The sequence below is a fragment of the Cynocephalus volans genome, chromosome 2, assembly GCF_027409185.1.
Source record: "Cynocephalus volans isolate mCynVol1 chromosome 2, mCynVol1.pri, whole genome shotgun sequence".
In the NCBI taxonomy this organism is placed as follows: Eukaryota; Metazoa; Chordata; class Mammalia; order Dermoptera; family Cynocephalidae; genus Cynocephalus; species Cynocephalus volans.
The window spans coordinates 132095360-132120450 of NC_084461.1; the positions used below are offsets into that span (position 1 = coordinate 132095360).

The 25091-nt window shown below is 46.1% G+C and overlaps 1 protein-coding gene across 1 annotated transcript in view; it reads left to right on the forward strand.

Annotated features, from left to right (window-relative positions):
• AFAP1L1 (actin filament associated protein 1 like 1) overlaps positions 1-25091 on the forward strand; it is a 65737-nt gene that overhangs the window by 35367 nt on the left and 5279 nt on the right. Inside the window, exons 6-17 of the mRNA XM_063086937.1 lie at positions 1253-1351; positions 2014-2225; positions 4105-4284; positions 6233-6325; positions 9207-9300; positions 9551-9703; positions 10730-10941; positions 12557-12702; positions 13370-13442; positions 15008-15119; positions 21977-22141; positions 24086-24264. Of these exons, the coding sequence (XP_062943007.1) occupies positions 1253-1351; positions 2014-2225; positions 4105-4284; positions 6233-6325; positions 9207-9300; positions 9551-9703; positions 10730-10941; positions 12557-12702; positions 13370-13442; positions 15008-15119; positions 21977-22141; positions 24086-24264 (1718 nt within the window). The remainder of the gene's footprint in view (positions 1-1252; positions 1352-2013; positions 2226-4104; positions 4285-6232; positions 6326-9206; positions 9301-9550; positions 9704-10729; positions 10942-12556; positions 12703-13369; positions 13443-15007; positions 15120-21976; positions 22142-24085; positions 24265-25091) is intronic.

Sequence of the window (25091 nt, forward strand, 5' to 3'; positions counted from 1 at the left end):
TGGGAATCTAAGGAGGTAATAAGAACAATAATAGCTGGCATTTTCTGGCACACTGGTGTGCCAGTATATATGCATTATATCACTTATCCAAGGTGGGAACTGTTCATGTCACTTTAAAGGTCAAGAATCTGAAATGCAGAGAAACCGTTTTCTTTCCAAGGTCACTCAGTAAATGGTAGAGACAATTTTACCTCAACTCTGATCAACCCCAAAGCACATGCTCTTAACCAACTGAACTTCAAAGTTTGCTCCAGGGATTGTCTGTATCAAAATAACCATTTATTTTTTAAGATAAATTTGTTGAATAAATTGGTTCCAATTCATGGGAGTTCAGTATATTTCCTATTTTTATGTATGTTTAGAATTTTCCTATTAGTTTTTTATTTTAATGCAGATTTCTCAGTCCAGCTCACACCAGTGAATCAGAATCTCTGGGGATACAGCCCAGGGATGTGCATTTTAAAACAACCCCCGGGTGATTCTGCTGCAGAACACAGTTTGAGATGCCCCCCAACCCCCGTACTGTGCTGTACTGCCTCCCAGCCCCAAATGGGAACGTGTTGTGAAAATTCAGCATAGATAGCTCTTGTAGTCACTATTATGTGCATTATTTTTATCTCCTCTACTCCAGTTCTTCCTTTGCAGTCCCAGAGGTTTAGAAGAAGAGTCGCTTTGACAAGGAGAGGGAGTGTATGTGTTAGGAAGTGAGCAGAGGACTGAAGTGGAAGAAGATGAGATGGAGGCAGATCAGAGGGCGGTCTGAGCCCAGGCAGCTGGTTCATCACTTCCTGCAGTGCAGGGATCAGAGCTATGACCAAGATACCCCACACACACGCATGCGCACATATGCACATGCATGCACGTACACATACACAATGCTTTGGGGTCACTGAGGAGGGACTGACCACTCGCTGCCCAGGAAAGTCAGAGGAAAGATCTCTGAACTGGGTCTTGACAGATGAGTAGGAGTTCTCTGGTAGAGGATAAGAGGGCACAAGGAATAGCATGACACAGGCCTGGAGGTATTACAGGACCCAGCAGGGCTGTTCCTGATGACAGGAGCACAGAGGGTATCTGGGGAGATAGAGCAGATGACATGCAGGGACGAAGCCCCCATTCTGGCCAAGAGCTTCTTGGAGTTCCTACTGTCTCTTCCCTGAGGAGGGGCGTGGTGTCCAGCGTCTTCCCCTGCTCTGGTGCCTGAAGTCCGCCTGCAATTTTCAAAGTGTAGCTCTTTCTGACAACTCCACAGATGGCTGCAGCCCGCCCCACTCAATTGTGGATGTCTACTATGAAGATGCAGACAGCAGCTACCCTGCGACCAGGATGAACGGCGAGCTCAAGAGCTCCTGTAAGCACTGAGCAGGCTCCAGACAAACACTGTCCTCACGAAGAGCAGGCCTTGGCCTGGCTCTTGCATGCATGTGCCCACCTGCCCCTCACTCAGGCCGTAGTCACCATGGAGGCCCCAAAGCCCTTGTTTTTGGTAATCCCAGGGTCCAGTGGAGAGACTTGTGGAGTAGTAGTCAGGAGCCCTGCATCTAGCCTTTGCCCTGACTCTTAGTGCCTGATCTTGAATGAGTCATTTCTTCTCTTTGGGCCTCAGGTTCCCTTATGTATCAAATGGGGATTTGCTGAGTTTCTGTGAGAATCACATGAGACATCAGATATGATGATGATGGGGTATTGACAATAGCAGAAGTTTATTAAGCATTTATTGGCTAAAAACTCTCCATGCATTGGTCTTCAAATAGTTGGATAAAGGAGATACGATTATTTATTATGTCCACTGAGGAGGACACTGAAGGTCTGAGACATGAAGTCACCAAGATCACAAAGCAAGTGGTAAATCTGTAGAGCATAGTGCACACATAGGGCTTTAATCCTTACCAATATCATGCCTTATGCCCCGCTTTGTGGTCCTGGGCCCCAGAACAGGGATGCCTGCAGAGGGGTAAGAAAGTGCCTCCCTGGGATGGCATAGTGACAGGTCCTCTCTTGTGGCACCTGCAGACAATGACTCTGATGCAATGAGCAGCTCGTACGAGTCCTATGACGAGGAGGAGGAGGAAGGGAAGAGCCCACGGCCCAGGCACCAATGGCCCTCAGAGGAGGCCTCCATGCACTTGGTGAGGGACTGCAGGATATGTGCCTTCCTGCTGCGGAAGAAGCGCTTCGGGCAGTGGGCCAAGCAGCTGACCGTCATCAGGGAGGACCAGCTCCTGGTAAGTGACAGGCAGATGTCATGTGCCTCTCGGCCTCACAGGGACTTGCATGTGGGTGTGTGTCCACTCATAGCACATCTGGCCTTGCTTTGTGCACAGGAGCTGAAAAGCCCAGGACTCCCAAGATCAGGGCTCTCTCCCTCTTGAGCAGAACATTCAAAAACACACACACAAAAAACTTAAAGACCTGATATAGCCTTTACCAAATTTGTGTTTTGCCAGAGAAGAATTTTTATCACTTTAAAACTATGATTCTTGTTTTTAATTATGCAAGTAAATGTGCTTATTTATAAAACTAGATAAAAACAAAATGAAAAGTGATAAAAAAATTCATAATTCCATTGACCAAGAGATAACTACTGTTAAGAGTTAATATACATATTTCTACCCTCATTTCCATACATCTGTCTTTTATAAAGCTGATCAGGGGATCAGCTTTATACACAAGCACTCATTATATAATTGGCTATTTTAAAGAAGGTTTTTTGGTTTTTCTTAATTCGCCATCTCTCATCACTATCATTTCAAGAATGAAAATGTACCTTTAATTTCAAAGTAGGAGGATGAATATAATTTCAGAAAAAAATAATAGCTCTTCCCCCTAAATATCTGCTGACAAGCTTTGCTCAACACAGATGCATTTGAAACATGACCTTTTCTCACCCTAGGGCAGTGAAAAGCCCATCCTAGCCAGCACCAGTCCAAGGGTCGTGACTGGCCTCTTTTCACTCCTGTGCCTTCTATTTTTTCTTGACTTACTGCAATGACTAGGATCTCCAGCACAATGTAACAGAAGTGGTGAGAGCAGGCATCATTGTCTCAGTACAGATCTAAAGAAGAAAGTTTTAATAATTCACCATCAAGACTGATATTTGCTATAGAGTGTATGTAGATGTTCCCTATTTTTACATTAAGGAAGTTCCCCTCTACTTTTAGTTTGCTAGAAGTTTATATCACTGAATTTATTTATTTTTTTTTTTTTTTTTTTTTTTTTTTTTTTTTTTTTTTTTTTTTTTTGTCTTTTTGTGATCGGCATACGGCGCTCAGCCAGTGAGCACACCGGCCATCCTTATATAGGATCCGAACCCGCGGCAGGAGCACTGCTGCGCTCCCAGCGCTGCACTCTCCCAAGTGCACCACTGGGTCGGCCCTATCACTGAATTTAAATCACTGGATTTTATTAAATACTTTTTCTGCATCTATTGAGATATAAGATTTTTCTCCTTTTTTTTGTTCATATGAAGAATTATATGGTTGATTTTTGAATGTTAAACTGCCCTATGTTCGTAGGATAGCTTGATCTTGATGTACGCTTTTTATATGTGTCTGGATTCCATTTGCTTGTTTTTGTCTAGGGCTTTTGCAACTACGTTATGAGAGAAATTAGCCTATAATTTTCCTTTTTTGTAATGTCATTGTCAGGTTTTGGTATCAAGGTTATGCTGGCCTCATAATAAGAATGGGGAAGTGGGAATCATTATGGATACACTATTGACTTCCCAAGCCCAACCCTCCACCTCTGCTAGAATTCTCTCTCCCACATTCATGCCAGGTCACCCTTTAACCTGGCTTCCTCTCAAGCCAGCTGCTGCTGCTTCTCTGGTTCTTTAAGGCTAGAATGGTCTTCTTACTATTGTGCTAAAACCTGCCTCTTCCTAAATAGGTAGTTGTGCCTAAAGATTGCCCAAAGATGCACCCCTCAGGCTTCTCTTGGGATGAACTGCCCGGCCCTTCAGCTGTCCTCACCCCTGCCAGTGGTTGGGCTGGGTTGGGGGGGCCTCTATGGGGCAGCTCGAGCATCTCCTGAGCCTTGTGTGAAGGTTTCTCCCTCCTTGACCCTCTCCTCCAGAAGGCCCTGACCCCATCTCTCCCTATCCAGTGCTACAAAAGCTCCAAGGACCGGCAGCCACATCTGAGGTTGGCGCTGGATGTTTGCAGCGTCATCTACGTGCCCAAGGACAGCCGGCACAAGAGGCACGAGCTGCGCTTCTCCCAGGGGGCTACCGAGGTCCTGGTACTGGCCCTGCAGAGCCGGGAGCAGGCCGAGGAGTGGCTGAAGGTACCGGGCCTGCACCCTCCTCCTGACTTATCACCCACTCCTCCTTCCTCTCTTCCCCAGACTTGCCCTCAGTGAGGCTGGCTCCTGTCCCTGGAAGAACCAGGCCCTGCTCAGTGCCTGAGCACAACTGCCCTGAGCATGGTTAGGGCTTGTCTGGAAATGGACCTCGGCTATCTCCAGGAAACACAGCTCAGTCTGGAGGCCTGTGTTCCTTCTAGTTATCTGAATCCCTTTTGTAATATCCCTAATGTAGGCTTGTCCAGCCTGCACTTGTGTACCTATTGTAATGGAGAGCGTATATCTATGAAGACAGCTGATTTAATCATTAGACAAGTTAATCCTTTAAAAAAAATAAAAAAGGAAAAATCTTTCCTTCTCTTAGGAGAAACACACATGCTTGTAATGGCCACCTGTGGTCCCGCTTCTGCATCTGTGTGGCTGCGCAGAACAAGGAGAGTTACTGTGTGTTGAGTACTTAGTGACATGCATTGTGCTAAGATCTTTGCATACCTGACCTCATTTATTCTTCAAAATGGGACTATTACTGTTCCCAGTTTACAGATGGGGAAACTGAGGCATGGCAAACTAATGTGACTTGGTGAGGGTCACACAACCAAGTGGTTGGGGCCAGGATTTGAACCTAAGAAGTAAATCTACTCCAAAGACCATAGCATAGGCAGGGTGACATAGCAATGACAAGGGAGGACTTTGTGGCACACACACTAGGCTGTGTGATCTGCAAATGACTTCACCTCTCTCTGCCTCACTTTTCTCATCTGTAGAATGGTTCTTGTAAGGATTCTAGAGAGCACTTGGCACAGAGCCTGCCAGGCAGTGGCTGTCCAGTAGCTGTCAGTGATTACCATTGTGATGACGGTGACACCCCCATCCCAATTCCTTACAGCAGACCCTCTGCCCCTGCACCCACCTCTCCTCACTGTGACACCCTTCTCTCTCTCCTCTGATCTTCCTGCTGGAACAATGAAACCAATGCCTCCCTCCCCGCCTCCTCCCTTCCTTCCTGTGATAATCAGCTCTCCCACTGGAATGTTTGGTGTTTCTCATTACTGCCTTTGTCTCAGGAGGGGAAGGAAGGGAGAGAACCTGCCTGCTGGGGTGGGGAAACTGTACCTCCCAGGGGCTGGATGGTCAGAAGAAGAAGCCCTAGACCTGGAATTGAAAGAGACCTGCCGTGACGTCCAGGTCCTGGGAGGCTGTTACCCAGAGGTTAAGAGCAGGAGCCTCACTGCCTGCATTTGGCTTATGGCTCTGCTGCCTAACAGGTGGCTTCACATCTCTGAGCCTCACCATCCTAATCTGTAACTTGGGGATCACAAGGCTGCTATGGGGTTAAAGTGGGATCATCCACATAAAGCCACCCAATAGGTGAGCGACAAAGGGTGGCTGTTGTCCTTTCATGACCTGCATACTCACTACTGTGGGGCCTTGGGTGAATGAGCAAGTGCTTTCCAGTCTCCGTTTCCACATTACTGAAGTGGAGGTAGTAACCCAGCTGCCTGCAGGCTGTTGTGAAGGTCCACACAGTCACAGAAGCAGGTGCCCCTCCCTTGTGAGGCTTTATGGTTCACATCCACGAGCTCACTGTCCTCAGACAACCCAAGCAGAGGACCAGTTTTATTCCCGTGTTGCAGATATAGAAACTGAGGCCCAGAGCAGGAAAGTGGCTTTCCCCAGGCCACACCACTAATTAGCAAATGGAGCCAGGTCTAGAAGCCAGGCTTCTTGGTTCCCAGCCCTGTATCTTTTCAATCCAAGGGATGGAACAGGAGAAAGCCCTTTCAGACCCTAGTGTGCCCCACACATGTGCAGGTGACTGTGTTGGCTCAGCTCTTCCCCCAGCAACCCTACCCCTCTGCTCGCTGTTCCTGACCACACAGACACCCTTCTCCTTTTGCCTCCTGTTCACAACTGTGAGCCTTCTCCACAGGTCATCCGAGAGGTGAGCAAGCCTGTCGCAGGAGCCGAGGGCATGGAGGTCCCCAGATCCCCAGTCTTCCTGTGCAAGCTGGACATGGACAAGGTACGTCTTTCTCCACTCATCTCCTCTGGGTCAGGCAGTGGGCACACAGCCCAGGTTCAGCCCCAGGGGATCGTGCAGGCTAGTGGTGAAGCGAGGCACCCACCGATGGTGCCATACAAGCTGTGGGTGCCCAGCACAGAACTGGCATAACAGTAGGTGCTCAGTAACTGTCTGCTGAATTCATCAATACATGAATTAATGAATGCCCATGTCCAGGGTGCAGTATGAGCCAGGGAAGGGAGTGACTCACCCTGCCAGAACAGGAGGATGACACATTTGAACTGTCAATTAGACAAGAAATGTGCCTGCTTGGAGCATGAGTGAAGCGGTCATTAGTCATTTGTCAGGCCGTCAGTAAATATGCACTAGTGCCTGTGCTTTCGTAGGTGCAGTGGGTAACAAAGAGACTCAGACCCAAACCCTGCCTTTCAGGACATTACAGTTGGGTGGTGGAGGGTTAAGACTCATATACATAGGACTTGCATGATAAAATAAAGGCTAGCATTTGTAGACTATGACTGTGTGCACTGCATTGTTCTAAATGCTTTTTATGTATTAACTCATTTAATTTCTTTAACAACTCTTTGAGTAGGTACATTTTCAGATGAGAGAGCTGAGGCACAGAGACATTTACCCAAAGTCACATAGTGGATAAGAAACAGAGCTGGGACTTAAACCCAGACAGGCATTCTCTTACTGGCTCTGCCATCCCCCTCTCAAGGCAAGCGTCCTGGGCACATGCTCCACAAGTGCTTAGTGAGTACCTGCTGCACACCAGGCACAATGCTGGGCTGGGCACAGAATGCAATTCTAGCAGAGACAGACACACCTGACCCTCACAGCACTTACAGCCCAGAGGGGAAGCAGGCATCAATCAAATCCTCACACAGAATGCCAAACTGAATCAGCACCAGGAGGGAAAAGTACCAGGCGCCCTGGAAGTGTGTGTCAGGGGGCCCACCCCTGGCTCCGAGGTCCAGGAAGGCTTTGCTGAGGAAGTGACATCTCAGATGAGGATGAGAAGTTAGCAAGGAAAGAGAGGGAAAAGGCATTCCAAGCAGAGAGAACAGGTGCTGGAGCAGAAGGAAGCATGGGATTGAAGTAGCCAGTGTGGCTCGGCTCAGAGAAAAAGGGGAGCTTGCCAGGCCTATTAGAGTGATTCACATCCACGAACTCACTGTCCTCAGACAACCCAAGCAGAGGACCAGTTTTATTCCCATATTGTAGACATAGAAACTGAGGCCCAGAGAGGATGAGGAGCTCACAGTGACCAGCTGGGTGAGAGGGGTTAGGGAAGATGGGCACCTGTGTTGGACCTTGAAGCACAGGTGAGATTTTACTGAGGCAGAGGTGGGTCAAGGGAAGGGGCTCTGAGGGAAGGGGACAGCAGAAGCAGAGGTGTGGCATCAGGCAGAGTCACTAGGAGAGGAAGGGAAAGGGGGCATGGGGCTCTCGTGCCCAGGTGGATGCTGGAGGAGAAGCTCAACCCTCTCCGTACTTAGCCTTTGCTGTTAGCGGGGCTGGAAGGGAAGCAGCATGGATGGAGTGTGTGTGTGTGAGTGTGTGAGTGTGTGTGTGCACACACTTGTAGGTACATGCTGTGGTGCAGTTGGAGGATGTGTAGAGAGGAAGAAGAGGCAAGCTTGTGGAGCTGAGCTTTGCTGTGGCTGAGTGCACGGGGAAGTGGGGTGGCAGTAACAAACGTTTAGAGTGGTGTTTGGGTGGGGGTGGGGGTGGAGGGTGGTGTCGGTGGGTCTCTCTCCGTGGAATCATAGGAGTGAAGTGTCTTCATCATGGAATTAATCCCGCAGTGTTCACGGTATTTCTTTGTATGTGCTTTCTATCCTAATGAAAAACTTGCCATCTGTACGCCATTGCAGAACAAACAGAATCATAGCTTAGGTTTCACAACTCACAGAGGAGATTCTTTCCATGTTTGACAGTTGATAGTTGCCGTTTTTCCAGCCCTTTGGAAATTGAGGGGAGCACATGACCTCTCCTAGCCTTCCTGCCCCCACTCCCAGTGCTATGCGTACAGCGAGACAACCCTGAGCCTGGTTGGGGTGACCTTGGCGGGGAAGGGTGAGGGGCTTCAGAGCTCTGGAATTCCACCTTCTTAAGTGGTGGGTGCCATTTTAATCCTGTCCCAAGTCTGGCCAGCACAGTTTGGCTCCTTGAAGTGAGATGGCGGCACACCACACAGGTGTTAGAAATGATATAGTCTGTTGACCTCATGATTTCACTTGGGTGAATGAATGAGTGAATGGTCCATGGTTGGTTTAGTAAGTAAGAATAATGCTGGCTGGCAATGGAGTTGTTAACATGGTGTACGTGTGTCCTTCCCATCCTCTCCTCTGCTAGGATCATAATGGGTTCCTTTGATCACCAGGTCCTGTCATGACTATTTTGAAAATATCTGCTACCTCATCCCTTTTTCCTCTATCCTCACTGTCATCTTGGTTCGCGCCCTTATTGAGTCTCATCTTAGCCTGGGTGGCACTCTGTTCAGTGGCTGTTTTGCTCCAGTCTTGCCCCCTCTTGCCCATCCCCACAGTGCCACTGGAGAGAACTTCCTAAACCAAGTTGGATTACATTAGTGTCCCTGTCACCTGCCAAATACAGTCCAAACTCCTAGGACATTGATCTCAGTGTGTTAAAATTAATTTCCTTGCTCCCCAAATAGACTGTAACTCAAAGACACAGCCATGTCTAAGTCATTGCCATCTACCCGATCCCTGGTATGGTATGGGTACATGCTAGTGGCTGACAAGTTTTTGTTAGCTGATTATTAGGTGCTGGGTAAGCTGGGGGAAGATTGAACCAATAAAGGAGTACTTCTGACTGTGCCCTCTGATGTGGGGCTGTCTGCGTCCCTCCCTAGACGCTGTCGCAAGAGAAGCAGACCTCAGACTCCGATAGCCTGGGCATGGGTGACAGTTCTTCTACCCTTGGCCGCCGAGAGGCTTGTGAACATGGTAGGAGCCTCTGGGGGCTCCGGCAGAGAATGCCGGAGCTGGGAGGGGCCTTGCCCATGGGACACAGAGGCAGACCCACAGTGGTCTCCCGTCCACTCTGGAGACCTGAGTGAGGTGGCCCAGCCTGCTATACCTGGAACATAGGCCAGTCCCTGCATGCAAAATGAAAGGGCTGCTGGGAAGGCTAAGGATGGGTGCAATTGGGTATTAGGGCTCCCTCCCCTTTCTTGACCCATCTCTGCTGCTACAGGCAAAGGGAAGAAGAGCAGCCTGGCAGAGCTGAAGGGCTCGATGAGCAGGGCTGCAGGCCGCAAGATCACCCGCATCATCAGCTTCTCCAAGAAGAAGCCACAGGCCGAGGACCTGCAGACGTCCTCCACCGAGGAGGAGGTTCCATGCTGTGGTGGGTACGGGGCACGGGGAGGAGGGGAGTTCAGGTCCTGTGGATGTGGGCTCTTGGGGCTGAAGTCAGGAGATCATGCCTCATCCACCTCACCCCCAGGGCAGGGAAGAGATCTCCGCCTACAGCATGGCTCAACCCCACTCCATCAACAATCCAAGCCCTCCCATCACTGCTCTCCCTGAGGCCCTGACACTCAGCAATAGGAAAAGCCATCCGACCCCCATATTTCTATGCTCCTACATATAACTTACCAGGTGTATGAGTTAAAACCCAGTCTTATAAGGGAATTTCTTGGATAAAAAATATTTAAGTACTTTTCATTATAAATGTACGCAATGGGAGTTAAAAGTGGCTTATATAGAGAAACATTATTTTGTTCATGGAAATGTCATGTTCCACATACTGGAATCTGATAGAAAATCATATATTTTGGATGTACAGTAATATTCTATTAACCCTGATAAAATATAAAAAGTAACATTACTCTAAGGAAATATTTTGTAGTTAGTGGAACAGGGCATGTTACGGTAAAAAAATAAATTTAAATATAAAAAGTAAAGAGAGAATTCTAAAGCCACCCATCATCAGCTATGAGGCTGCCTGTGCCTTGCTCTTTTAGAACTACCTTGGCTAGATGGTTTTGTTCCCACATGCTGCCACTAGGTGTCAGTATCAGCCATTATTTTCCCTCTTTGAGTAACAGTTTTGATTTGGGGAGGTAGGAGGGCAAGAGGGAGACTTGTGTCTTTTATACATTATATATGTAGTGGTTCCTGTTTTCATCAACCTTGGTGTGGTCCAAAGGCTGTGCAGCCACATTTGAATGTGATTATCAGTCCCTGATGCCTGAAGTTACAAGTGGGAGGAGTGAGCAGATCTAGGACCCAGGAGGCCTTCTTTCCAGCTAGAGTGCAAGGGTTGTCCAGGCGCTCTGTGTAGATCCATGCACCCACCTCGACTCACATACCCCACCTTGGGTGTCCCCAAGGCGGCTGTGGGGGGTCACGCACTGGTCTCCCCTCCCAGGCTATCTGAACGTGCTGGTGAACCAGGGCTGGAAGGAACGCTGGTGCCGCCTAAAGTGCAACACTCTGTATTTCCACAAGGACCACACGGACCTGCGGACCCATGTGAATGCTATCACCCTCCGTGGCTGCGAGGTGGCTCCGGGCTTTGGGCCCAGACACCCTTTTGCCTTCAGGATCCTGCACAATCGGCAAGAGGTGGCCATCCTGGAGGTGAGAGGAAAGAATCCAGGGGTCTTTGGTGGTAGGAACCAAGAGGAGCTCTGGCCTGGGTGCCTTGTTTTTGCTTGAGGGTTGGGGGGTGGGGGGTTGTTGTGACGCTACAGGGACTGAGGAAGAAGGAAGAAAACCAGCCCAGCTGCTGCCAAGGGACCCAAGTAGGGTAGCCAGATAACATACAGGGCACCCACTTAAATTTGAATTTCAGGTAAACAACAAATAATGTTTTTAATACAAGTATATCCCATGCAATATTTGGGACATACCTATACTAAAAGATTATTTGTTGTGTAACTTAAAATCAAATTTAACAGAACATTCTGTATTTTTATTTACTAAATCGGGCAGCCCTAGAACCAAGGTTTGTTTATTCCCTCTTACCTTAAAATCCCAATCCTGAAAGTCGTCTAGCCTAGTCTAACCCTGACCTGATTCTGGAATCCTCTCTAAAACCTTCTCCACAGTGGTCATCCAACTCAGATAAACCACTGTCCTCCAACCTATCACTGCCCCTCCCCTGGAGCAATTCAAATCTTTAGGAAGATTTTCCCTATATTGAGTCAAAATCTGTAAGCTCTGTGAAGACCAATACCCATGCCTGCTTTGCATACTTTGGTTTTTCCAGAACACTGCATGATGTCCAGCACATACTGTGGGCTCAATAAATATTTGTTGAACAAATGGGTGAATGAAACGTGACTTCATTTCACGCATTCATTCTCCTTTCTACCCACTGGCACCAGCTCTGTTCTCTGAGGTCATGCAGAATACCTTGCATCTCTCTTCCACTTGTCAATCCTTTGGCTACCTAGAATTTAAAATGTTAACACTGGAGGAAAACTTAAATACCTGAATTCTTACATTACAGATAAGGAAACTGAGGCCAGGGCAGCTAAGTGCTTTGTCCAGGGCTCCATGGAGGGTCTTGTCCTAGAACTAAAACCTAACTTCTTGGTCTTCTATTTGCCCAGTACACACTGCCTCTCTCAGTTCTTAAATTTCAAGAAATAATTGCCTCTGCAACTTATTTTTATTTTTGGTAGTTTGAGATGGGTCTCCTATTTCCTTTAAATTCTAGTAAAAGGTATGCTTCTGTATTCAGGTTTAGCATTTGCATGCTAAGTTGATTTTATAATAATGCTTTTTAAATGAGAATTAATATGAAGTATGTGTTTAGTTGACCAGCACCTTTTTGGAGATCTTCCTGTATATGGTACTGTAATTATTTGGCAATTATAATTATAATACAAGAAAATAATTTGATTCAGTTATATGTAAAATAGCCTCTTCTAATAAGAAGTAAATATTTTTTTTAAATTTAGGGAACACCTAAATGGTCAGGAAGACCGTGAGGACAGAGAGTGAGGATGTTATCTTAGAGAGGTAGTCAGGGAGGGCCTCTCTGACGAGGTGGCAGAAACCCAAATAGAGTGAGGGAGGGAGCCTCTTGGATTTCTGGATGTGTGTTCTAGTCTTATTCCTCTCTGATCCCTACGCATTGGGTACATAGTAGGTACTCATAAATATTTGTGGGTTTCGCTGAAGTGAGCAAGTAGCCAGAGTCCTGACAGTACCAAAATGAACTCCACTTGTGCCTCGTCTCCCTCAGGCAAGCTGTTCAGAGGACATGGGTCGCTGGCTTGGGCTGCTGTTGGTGGAGATGGGCTCCAGAGTCACCCCTGAGGCGCTGCACTATGACTATGTGGACGTGGAGACCCTAACCAGCATCGTCAGTGCTGGGCGCAACTCGTTCCTGTAAGGGTCAGCCCCCGCAGGCCACCCCTGCCCAGGACCTTTGCTGTCTGAGCTCCCTCTCAGAGCCTGAGTCCAGCGCTGGGCACTGGGAGGAAAGGGAGGAAAAGCTAAAGAAGACTCTGTGTCCTTGGGAAGCTATACTGGGCACCTTCCTCTTCAGCGAGGAGGAGGGAGCTGGCTGAAGGAGGGGCCCAGGGTCAGGGGCAAGCTGTGGATGGAATGAGCAAAAGCGCAAAAGCCCTGACGTGGTGGTCAGGGCTCTGCCCTCATGACACAGCACCTTAAGCTCTCACACCTTTGAGCATCCAGGTGGGCATATGGCTGGTACATGGAGTTTGGCACTAGGAGAGCTGGATTCAAGTCCCAGCTCTGTCACCACCAGCTGTGGGAGCTTGGGCTGGTTGCTTGCCATCTTGGATCTCTATTTTGTGACTTATAGAATGGTGGGATGAATTACCTGCCTTCCAGGTTGCTGTGAGAATCACGTGGGTCCCTGCCTGTGAAGCTCTAACCCATCACATGGCACAATGCTGTCTTCCATATTGCTGTCACTAACTTTCCGACCTGCATTGAGAGCTGCTGCCAGAATCAAACAAGAGAGAGGACAGGAAAGCACTGGGAGCTGCAAAGTGTCGTCATCGTTATCACTGTCCCTTTTATTTTCTAGATATGCAAGATCCTGCCAGAGTCAGTGGCCTGAGCCCCGTGTCTATGACGATGTTCCTTATGAAAAGATGCAGGTGCAGTTCCTTGGGGCTTCCCAGAAATGTGGCAAAGACCACTAACTAGCTTTTTTTCTCCCTCACTGCTCCTTTCATCCTTTACTTCAGAGAGACCATTTTTGTTTAATCAGCACCTAGAAGGGGAGTCCCTTCTTATCGCAGATAATGGCTCAGGACGAGGAACCCCTGGCATGGGAGGCTGGGTGGTGCTGTGGAAAGAGCCGCAGCTGAGGAGGAAGAAAGGGCTCTGAACTGCAGAGCACCACAGAAATGGGAGGCATCGTCTCCAGTGTGAGCAAGGTGCTTGGTTTCACCTCTGTTTACCGCTCTGTGCACTGATGCTGCTGATTCTGTGGCCACCCCACAGCCCTTCACCTGCTGGCAGCCACACTCTGGGCTTCAGCTCCCAGGACAGTCTCCCTGTTTTGCTTACTAAGCCAAGGAGATTAATTTACAGTGACTCCTCTGTAGCTGTCCCAGGACTTGGAGTGCTCCTGGCAGTGTGCCCTGTGCCCTCTCCTTCCTCAGGAGGCTGGAAGAGAACCACATTCTGATCAGAGGCTTGGGAGGGGGGCAGATTGCGAGGCCTCACAGCTAGCAGGGAGAGAGAGGGACACCAGATGTGTCTGCAGGCCAGGACCCCTGCCATGGACGGTGCTAGATGACATTCTGTGTTCTCACCTCCAGGACTCCCTTTTCTAGAAACTTCTCCAGCCATCCTTCTTCTGTTCACATGGTCTTCAGACTCACAAGAACCAGTAGGTGCAGCTGGAGGTTCTTCTCAGCTGCAGAGTTCAGTAGCAAGACAGCTTAGTGCTTAAGGACGTGAATGTTGGAGTCAGACTCGGGGCTGAGGCTGTTTTCTCGGGCTTCACTTCTCTGGTCCTCACTTCCTGACTCCAAATGGATATGCTAAAACCTACCTACTAGAACTACTGCAAGAACTAAATGAAATATACTAAATATAAAGAACTTAGCACAGTGCTTGGACATTGGAAGGTCTTATACAGAGCAGTAAGCAGTACTGTTGTCATCAACATCATTATCACATTACAGTATTTCATATTCCACTGTGGTTTCCTGAGCTTTGACTGGATTTTGAGTGTTCTTAATACTCTTCGTGTACAAATGTATAGTCAGTCTATTAAGTTAGGTCTGTTCAGTTAGTTCTACCATTGGCTGATCTCATCTATGGAAAAAACAAATTTCTTTGACGGAAGACTCTGTATTAGTAGCTTAGAAAATTAGAAGGATACTTCCAAATGATGTGAGCACAGAAATATCTATGATAAATCAAAAATGGTCATCCATAGTGTTTAGGTACTTCCTAGCTTCTTCTCGGTGGGTACTCCAGGTTAGGTTTGCCTTCCTCAGCCCCCCACAGGAAGGTATGAAGTTCAAAGTACATACTGCTAGTGAAAGTGCTTTATAAACTGTTGAGTGATGCCGAAGTCTAAAAATGTAAGGTCAGGATCACAGAGATCCCACCAGTGCTCACACCTGAGCAAGGAGCGAAATGCACCCCCACATTGATGAGCCTGAGCCCACCTGCATTTAACCTTCCTCCTCTATCTTGTGGCCAGGACGAGGAGCCCGAGCGCCCATCTGGGACCCAGGTGAAGCGCCACGCCTCCTCCTGCAGCGAGAAGTCCCACCGCGTGGACCCACAGGTCAAAGTCAAGCGCCACGCCTCCAGTAAGTTCCATGTGGGCCTTCCCAGCTGAGCAGGGAGGAAGGGAGGGAAGCAGTCTACAGGAGACATCTGAAAATCAGATCTTTCCATGGATCAGGCAGGTAAATAAATGAGCAAAATGAGGTGGTGAGGTGTAAGAAAATACTCTACCATGAGAAAAATAACAGCACCAGCACAGTTATAAAGAGCAGCTGGCATGTGGCCTCAAAGGAGAAATGACGGGGGGGTGGGGGGGGTGCCTATAGGAAACTGGAGTGCTCAAGCCCTGACTGTAGGGGCGGCTGCTGCTCAGCTCCGGCTGCTGGTCCCCACACAGCAGTGCCGGCCCCTGGTGCTAGATTTGCCAGTTATTCAAAAGAGACCAGAAATCTAGACTTTATGTGAATTTTACTCATTTTTTAATATTGGCAACTAATTTTTTAAAAATTTAACACCAAACCAGGCCAAATATATATATATAATATAATATTTATATATATAATATATATTTATATATAATATAATATTTATTATATATATATATAAAAAGAGACAGTGCGCGTCTACAAGCTGTATCCATTCCAAGGCTAACTAACAATTTGTGATTTCTGATCTGGGGTAATAAGCAGAGAACTGAACCCCTCCAAATATCCTCGAGCCAGCTGCCATGAAAGCCACAGCTCACCTCTGTGTACCAGCCTGAGCTCTGCCTAGCACCCCATAGGGGCTTGGTGAATTGCCTGATTGCCACACTGCACAATAATGATTAAGCATGCCAGACAACTCTGTTGTAAGTTCTGTTTGATTTCCAGCACTGATCTCTGCTCCTGTGTGATTCATCTTCATGAACAAGCCAGCTTCCTGTAGGACAGCATGTTCTAAGAGTTTTTTCTTCATTGCTTTACATTTCTTCGCCCTGCACCTGGACAAAGTCAAGTTCTGTTCTTTGCTTTTTAAAGGCTTATTTTTGAAAAATACTTTTCTATATTATAGCTCCATTCCATTCACATAGATAAGTCCTTCTTGGGGTCAGGAGATCTGTATTCCATTCCTCACTTGACCACTAAATTACTATGTTACTTTGGAAAAAGTCCTTTCACCTCTCTGGGTCTGAGTCCCCTCTATGAACAATGAGAGGGGCTGTTGTGTAACTTGCTTTACACTCTACTCTCATAGGCCCTGGAAATACAGGACCTTGTGAAATGCCCATTTTAAAATGGAAAACTAAACTGAAATAAGCATGTAAGATTAGAGAAATCACAAAATGTCAAAACACACATACACAAAGACAAAAAAAAGAAAAAGACCCTTTCTTCAAATCAAATTTTATATGAAAGCCCAGGGTTCCTTGCAGGGCAGTTGAAAATCACAGTGAGAAACCACTGATGTAGTCCCATAACATTTTTCAGGTGAAGAAACTGAAAAACACAAAAGGAAAGGTGTCTGTTTGGGCTGCTATAACAAAATACCATAAACTGGGTGACTGATAAGCAACAGAAACTTACTTCTCATAGTTCTGGAGGCTGGGAAGTCCAAAATCAAGGTGCCAGCAAATTTTGTGTACAGTGAGGGCCCATTTCCTGGTTCATAAATGGCTATTTTTTCACTTCCTTGGGTCTCTGTTTTTAAGGGCACTCATCCCATTCATGAGGGCTTCACCCTCATGACCTAATCATCTGCTAACGGCCCTGAGTGCAGAGCTAGGTAAAATAGCTTCCGGACTGTGAAGGTTGGTATCTTGAGACCAAAAATGAAGCAGGCAACTCCATAAATTATCATCAAAGTTCATTGATGGGTGACTTACATAAAAAGATCAGGCTGAATGGCAATCCAAGGCTGTGCAGCTGTACTCTGCAATGCCTGGAGGGGAACTGGGAGTTTATAAGGGTCTTGGAGACAAAGGTGGAACTATGCCAAAGGGAAAAGATCTGTTGGCACAAAAGTCTAAGAGTCTCTTGCTTCATATGGCCTTATCTTACATTATTAACACAGCATTCAATTCCTTGCTCTGCCTTGGTTGCTAAGTAATCTGTACAGGGAAAGTTTGTAAATATGTAAGCCTAAATTTTGAAGGTTGCAAAGATGGAGGAAGTTCTGACCAGCATCCCCAAAGACCCCACCTCCAAATACCATCACACTGGAGATTAGGTTTCAACATATGAATTGGGGGGGGGGGGGGCATAATGTAAACATTCAGTCTATAGCAAAGGGTCTTGCCCAAGATCACGTGTTAATTACCTATTGCTACATAACAAGTTACTCCCTGCACCAGCCAGCTGCCAAAATGAAAAAACAAACAACAAATCACCCAAAATTTAGCAGCTCAAAACAATGAGCTCTGTATGTCACACAGCTTCTGTGGGTCAGGAATCCCGAGTGGCTTAGGTAGTTCTGGCTTGGGGTCTTTTATGAGGTGTAGTCAAGATGTCAGCTGGTGATGTGAAGTCATCTGAAGGCTTGACAGGCTGGAGGATCTGCTTCTAAGATGGCTCACTCACGTGCCTGGCAAGTTTGTGCTGGAAGTTGGGAGGAGGCTCAGTTCCTTGCCATGGGGACTTCTGCATAGGGTTGCTTGTCCTCATGATGTGACAGCTGGCTTCCCCCAGAGCAGGTGACCCAAGAAGGGGCAGCAAGATAGCTGCTGCAATGTCTTTATGACCTACCTTTAGAAGTCACACTCTGTCATTTCTGCAGTATCCTAATAGTTACACAGGTCAGCACTACTTAGTGTAGGAGGGGATTACAAAAGGGCATGAGTATCAGGAAGCAAGAATCATGAAGGCCAAGTAGATTGCTGAGAAAAATGGTGGCATGAGAAGCTCCATGGACACACTCCCCAGCAAACAACCATAACTGGTGAAAATAATTAAAACAATAATTTAGAGTCTCTGGAGAAAGAATTATGCTGGAAAATGTACTAAACCTCAGTAAGAATGGTGTAAGTTTGTGGCATTTGAGCCACAACCCACTTCTTTACTCCGTCCCCCAATTCAACATGAAAGAATCTCCACTCCAGAAAGGGGTGGGAAGAAAATAGGGCTCCCTCTTCCTTCAGCTCCCAGCAAAAGGCTATAGTATCTCCCCAGGAAGGGCAGTCTGCCAACATTTCTCATCATGCCCAGTTCCATGTTGCAGAGGCTAAATTCCAGGTGAGTGTAGCCAAGAGGTAGGGAGCTTCCTTCCTCTACCCAGCTCATAGGGCAGAGGCTTTACCCCAGGTGAGGTAGGCCAAAATACTGGGGTCCCAATTGCTCTCACTCCAGCTCACTCATAGAGCAGAGGTTTCATGCCGAGGAAGGCAAGCAGAGAAGACCAGAGGTTATCACCCCCTCCAAGTACCCTGCTTATATAGCAGGAGTATCACTCCAAGAGAAGCAGGCTGTTTTAGTCCATTTTGTGCTGCTATAACATAATACCTGAGACTGAGTAATTTATTTATTGGCTCACAATTCTGGAGGATGGGAAGTCCAAGTCAAGGCACTAGAATCTTGCAAGGGCCCTCTTGCTGCATTATGCCATGGTGGAAGGCAGAAGGGCAAAGAAGCAAAAGGGGGTCAAACCTGCCCTTTTATAACAGCATTAATTCCACCCAAGAGGGTGCAGCCCTCATGGCCTAATCACCTCTTAAAGGTCCTACCTTTTAATACTGTTACACTGGCAGTTAAATTTCAAGATTTTTTTTTTTTTTTGGAAGGGACAAATATTCAAACCATAGCCCAGGCCATTGTTCCAACCCCCAAATCCAGAGCAGTGACTCAGAGATTTATGTCCAGGGAGAAAGATAGGCCATAAGAACACAGAACTCAAAAGCTCTCCCTCAAAAAAACTGACTGTGATTGGAACAGAGTGTAGGGAAGTGCAAGCCAAAGGGTGCTCTTAAAGAACAGTGGAGATCTGGTGGCAAACATGTAAGAAAAGGCTAGTACCTCCATGAGAGCAATAAACTAAACCATAGACCAGCTAGTTTATAAGAGAGAACCACAGAAACTGACAGAGGAAGAGTTCTGAGGTCAGAATAAATCTCCAAGACTGGCCTCCAAAACTACCCTGTAAAGGGGCTGAATTTAATTGGATCAAACTGTGGAGCAATTTATGTCCCAAGGCATTGTCAAAAATAATAGGGCAATTGGCTGACAATTAGTAGACCCTAACAGCTGGGTGTGATACCAACACAGACAAGCAACAGAGAGAACAGGGAGAAAGTTAGAGAGAGCTATGCTAAAACCATTGTCATCCCAGGATGACTATACACAGGCCCAGGGCTGTGTCCTCTAAGGAGCAACATCAGAGGCTTCACACTGCAGGAGGAAATAGACTTCATTAATATGGTCCAGCTTAGCAAAGAACAATAACCCTTGGTGGGTGGGGTGGGGTGGGAGCAGTATTCAAAGATGCTACAATATATTATCTGAAACATCCAATTCTCAACAAGAAGTGGTGAGACATACAAAGAAGCAGGACCTATACAGAGGGGGAAGAAAGCAAGCAACAGAAACTGCCTGTGAGGGCCCAGATGTAGAATTTAACAAAGACTTCAAAGAAGCCATTATAAATATTTCAAAGAGCTCAAGGAAACCATGCTTAAAGATGTGAAGGAATATGAAATAACAATGTATTATCAAATAGACTAGCAATAAAGTGAGAGAAATTATAAAAAGAGAGAGCTGAAAAGTAGAACAACTGAAATGAAAAACTCACTAGAGGGACTCAACAGTAAATATAACTGGCAGAAGAGTCAACAAACATGAAAACAGATCAATAGAGTTATGCAAGCTGAGGAACAGAGGGAAAAATGATGAAGGAAACTGAACAGAGCCTCAGAGAAATATGGGACACCATTGAGTGTACTAACATGTGTAAAGGAAGCACCAGAAGGAGAGAAGGAAAGAAAGAAGGATGAAAAACATTTGAATAAATAATGGCTGAAAACTTGCCAAATTTATGACATCATTAATTTATACATCCTTGAAACTCAGTGAAGTCCAAGTAAGATAAAGGCAAGGAGATCCACAAAAGACATATCATGGTAAAAATGCTGACACCACAGACAAGGAGAAAATCTTGAAGACAGAAGAGAAAATCAGCTCATCACTTACAAGAGAAGCCCGATAAGATGAACAAGTGGCTTCTCATCAGTAACAACAGAGGCCAGAAGGCAGTGGGATAACACACTCGAAACACTGAAAGAAAACAATTGTGTCAACCAAGACCCTAAATCCAGCAAAGCTGTCTTTCAAACAATGCAGATAAAATAATGACATTCCCATATAAACAAAAACTGAGAAAAATTGTTGATAGCAGATCTACCTTACAAGAAATGCAAAAGGAAGTTCTTCAGGCTGAAAGCAAGTGACCCCAGACTAATTTTAATTCACACATACACAAAACACAGCACTGGTAAAGGTGATTAAATAACTATAAAAGAAAATTGCATATTTCTTCTTTATTCTCTTACTGAATTGAAAAAACTATTTGGATTTTAATATACAATATATAGAAATGTAAAAATTTGACAATAATAGCACAAAGGAGGTATGTGGTAATAAGAAAATGACACCAGATGGAAAATAAGAAGGTTAATATAAAAAACTATAAATACATACCTACTCTCCTTTCTTCTCTCACTTCTTTAATAGCCATAAAATTATACAAACTAATCGTTATAACTGCATTGTTGGATTTGTAACATATATTGACAAAATATATATAATAATAATAGCACAAAAAGGTCCTCATCTGATGCAATAAAATGTTGATAACCTTTTGTTGGTCTATCCATTTTTCAAAAATTTTACCAGACTGTGGGTGACCACTGCAATCCCTATAAGAGCTGGAGAGAAGAGACCCACAGTAAACCATGGAAATCATTTCAAACCCTACTGACTTATAAAGGGCTGTGTGTGGCTGTGTATAGGAAAAAAAGTAGAACTTTCCCTGAGAGTTTGGACTATGGCCATGGCCCAGCTTGAGCAGCGTTGCCTGACAGGGACCCTAGAGTCAGATTTACATGGGTTCAACATCGGCTCTGCCACCATTTGCAGAGGGACCTAAACTCTCTGTGCCTCAGTTTCCTCAACAATAAAATAGAGCTAGAAATAAGTTTTGTGAGGAGTAAACGGCAATGCAAGTAAATGGTTTAGTATGTAATGCCTAGCATACAATAAGTGCTCAATAAATTTTTGCCATAATCATTTGTTGTCATTATCCACCATGGTGCTGAGCCTACAGTAGACTACTGGGTCTCTCCCTTGCCCCACCCTTCCCCACTAAAAATATGGACAATGCCTGACTTTAGCCCAAGGTCTGGAATCTCCATAGATCTGACGTAGCTGTCTCCTTGTCATATATATTAGAGATGACTATAAAACATACCCTTTCAAAACCAAAGTGTGTTATACATCATAAAATTTGTTTTATATTATCATAATTATTATCTAACATTTACTAAGCACCCACTATTTGCCATGTACTATGCTAAATATTTTTAGTTAATTATCTCACTTAAACATTAACACAACCCTTTGAGATAAATTTTATCAGTATCCTTACTTATAAATGAGGAAACTAAGGCCCGGGGGAAGAGGCACAAAAACACCACCATTCACTTTTGCCTGATGTCACACAACCAAAAAAGGCAAAAATAACACAAACTTTGGTTTGTCTGATTCCAAAGCCCTTGCTCCTAGTCCCTGTGCTCTATTGCCTCCCTTTTGCTTCTTATTTCCTTGGGGGCTTCATGCTAAATATATCTAAGGGAATAGATCTAAATATTTCCATTTGATTGATGGAGAAGTTGAGGAGGAGAGAGAAGCTAACACCACCCAAGTACCCTTACCAGAGGTCAGAACTGAGGGCCTTTTCCTTCCCCACATCTCTGCAGGTGCCAATCAATATAAGTATGGCAAGAACCGAGCTGAGGAGGATGCCCGGAGGTACCTGGTGGAAAAAGAGAAGTTGGAGAAAGAGAAAGAGACGATTCGGACAGAACTGATGGCACTGCGGCAGGAGAAGAGGGAACTAAAGGAAGCCATTCGGAGCAGCCCAGGTACCTCTGTGGGTGTGGTCCTGAGCACCCATGGGTCGCTTATCCTTGGCACTTCCCCTGGTACAGTAAGGGGAGGTCTCTTGCATAGGTCACCTGGTTTCCTACCCAGGAGAGGTGCGCTTCCCCTCCCCTTCCTACTCTTCTTCCTTCTCCTCTTCATCATTACCATAATTCCTCCTAATTAAAGGGAGGGCCATCAATTTAATAACTGCTTTTGGGTGAGGGGCTGAAAACGCGTCACGGTAATGTGTACACTTAATGTAATAAGATGCAACGTAATTTTAGAGATGTGAAAAACAGAAGCATGCCTTAGAATCGAGGAAATAAGAGATCATTTTGAACCTCACATTCATTCATTTACAGATATGATAAACAGTGACATTTTCCCAGGATCCTCTTCTGATATCCAGGGACCTCAGCAGGCCCGGCCTGCTCTGGGCTCCTCCACACCCCATTTTCTGCTGTGTTTCCTTTGAGTCCTCTCTCTAACTGTAGTTTGCCACTCTCGGCCTAAGGTTTCTCCAAGTGCTGAATGGAACAGAAGTCCAGTCCTTATGTAATATGTGCAAGATCACATAGCCCTCTGAGAATCTGATGGAACCTGTGGACACTTTGCTAAGAAGAAACACAATTCACAATGTTGCAATTTCAGGAGCTCATGTGCCTGTCCCTGGAGCCCATCTATAGGTTGCCTAAGGGTCCATGATCCACAGATTGAGAACTTCTGTTTTAAAGGATAAGACTTGTTCTGTGTGACCAAGAACCAGAATCAGTAGGAAGGAAGCACAGGAAGGCAGTTTGGGTTCAATATAAAGAAGAATTTTGTAAGAGTCAGAACCAGGATTTGGAGCAGGCTGACTATCCTTGCCCTGCTCAATTTTATTTTCTATAGCACCATCACTTTGTAACTTACCAAATTATTTATTATATTTATTATTTTTATTTATTATTTGTCACATACTCGTGCATATAAGCTCCATAAGGGCGAGGATCTTTGCCTACTTTGTTCACTGATATATACCAAAGGCCTAGTATAGTGTCTGGTACATAGTAAGCACTCAATAAATATTTACTGAATGAATGAATGTAAACATTACTGGAAAATCCTCCAATGCAGCCTCTTTCAGGGCAAAGAATGAAACTAATTTTTAAACCTGGTAAGATCTGTCACAGCCCTTGGCACAAAGAAGATACTAATATAGGTTTGTTGGATTAAACGAATAAGCAGCAAAATCCTGCTGGAAATCCTAGTTTGTGAAAAGCCCTGTGTTATACCTCTTCTTTATAAGTAACAGAAACCAAAGTCAAACTGGCATAGAAATGAAAAGAAGAAAGAGTAATGGGGAAATTGAGAAATCAGGTGTAGTGAGATCCTGGGATTTACATGATGTCACCAGGAAGCTCATCTCTCTAACTCACGCTTCTGCCTTCCTCTCCTCTGTTTTCACTCTCTCCCCCTTGTGGTGGCACAATGGCAGTGCAGCTCCAGCCCTCACCCAGTCCAGCTGTCTCAGCAGAGAGAGCTTCTCTTCCCAAAGACCTCCATATAAGCCTCGGGATTCACTCTGATTGAACCTGCATTGATCCCTAAACCAATCACTGTGACCAGAAGATGAGATGTGATTATGGGCCAAGCTTAAGTTATACGACAAATCGTTGAACGAGCAGTGGGGTCAGTCCCACCCAAACTATAGAGAATGAGAGGGGAAAGGTGGTTTCCCAATGGGTGCTGTTTCTAGAAGATGGGGAAATGGGTACTGAGCGGGTAAAGACCACACCACCCAGCAAAAAGCTGGAACCCCAGGCCCAAAGTCCATCTCTTATCCAGGACTGTGGGGGCTGGAAAGGCCCTCAGGAGGGGCAGGCAAGGGCCTGAGGCCCTGCCAGACTCCCTGCCGCTTCAGGCCAGCCTCAGCTGTTTCTCATCAGTGTCTCCTTACTCAGGAACAAAGTCAAAGGCTCTGGAGGAAGCCATGGCCACCCTGGAAGCTCAGTGTCTGGTGAAGGAGGAGCGCCGGATCGACCTAGAGCTGAAGCTGGTGTCTGTGAAGGAGCGTTTGCAGCAGTCCCTGGCAGGGGGCCCGGCCCTGGGACTGTCCGTGAGCAGCAAGAATAAGAGTGGGGTGAGTCCACTGCCTTCTACAGCGGGCACAGCTGCTGCTTAATCCCCTCACACACTACAGATCTCTCCATCATGGTCGTTCTCTGGGGGTAGGAGTTAAGCTCATTTACATATGAGAAAACTGAGGTCCAAAGAGGTGAGGGGACATGCCACAGGTGGCACAGCTAGGAAGGGAACTCTGGGGGCAAGTTCTCTTGGCCTCTGGCCTGTTGTCCTTTCCACAGCAGCACCGCCGTTTGACTTCTTTATCCTGAAGGTGATCTTACAATGGCCTGGGGGTTATTGATGATAATAATAGTTACCATATGTTGAATAACAAACCTGTTGATCAATTACCATAAGCAAGTACAGCATCTGAACCTGTACCATCTCACACAATCTTCACAGCAGTCCTGTGAGGTGGTATTACATGCATTAACCCCATTTGACGGACAAGGAAACTGAGGTTCAGAGATGTTGTTCAAGGCCACTCAGCACAGTGGGAGACAGGATTCTAAACTCAGGAAGTCTGACTCCAGAGCCCTGCTTTAGCCACGTGGCACACACCCTCTCCTGGGATATCCAGTGTACCAGGTCCTGTCCTCAGGGCTTTGCAGCCATTATCTCTAATGCTCCCAGGAACCCTGCAAGGAAGATATTCTCACCCCAATGGGACTTCCTTAGAGAATACTTCCTGTCCTCATTTGTATCAGTGTTCCCTAACTTCAGCACTGTTGACATCTTGGGCTTCATTCTTTCTTATAGGGGATTGTTCTGTGTATTGTAGGATGTTTAGCGCTAGCCTCTACCCATTGGTTGCAAGTAGCACCTCACTCCCAGTATAACTAA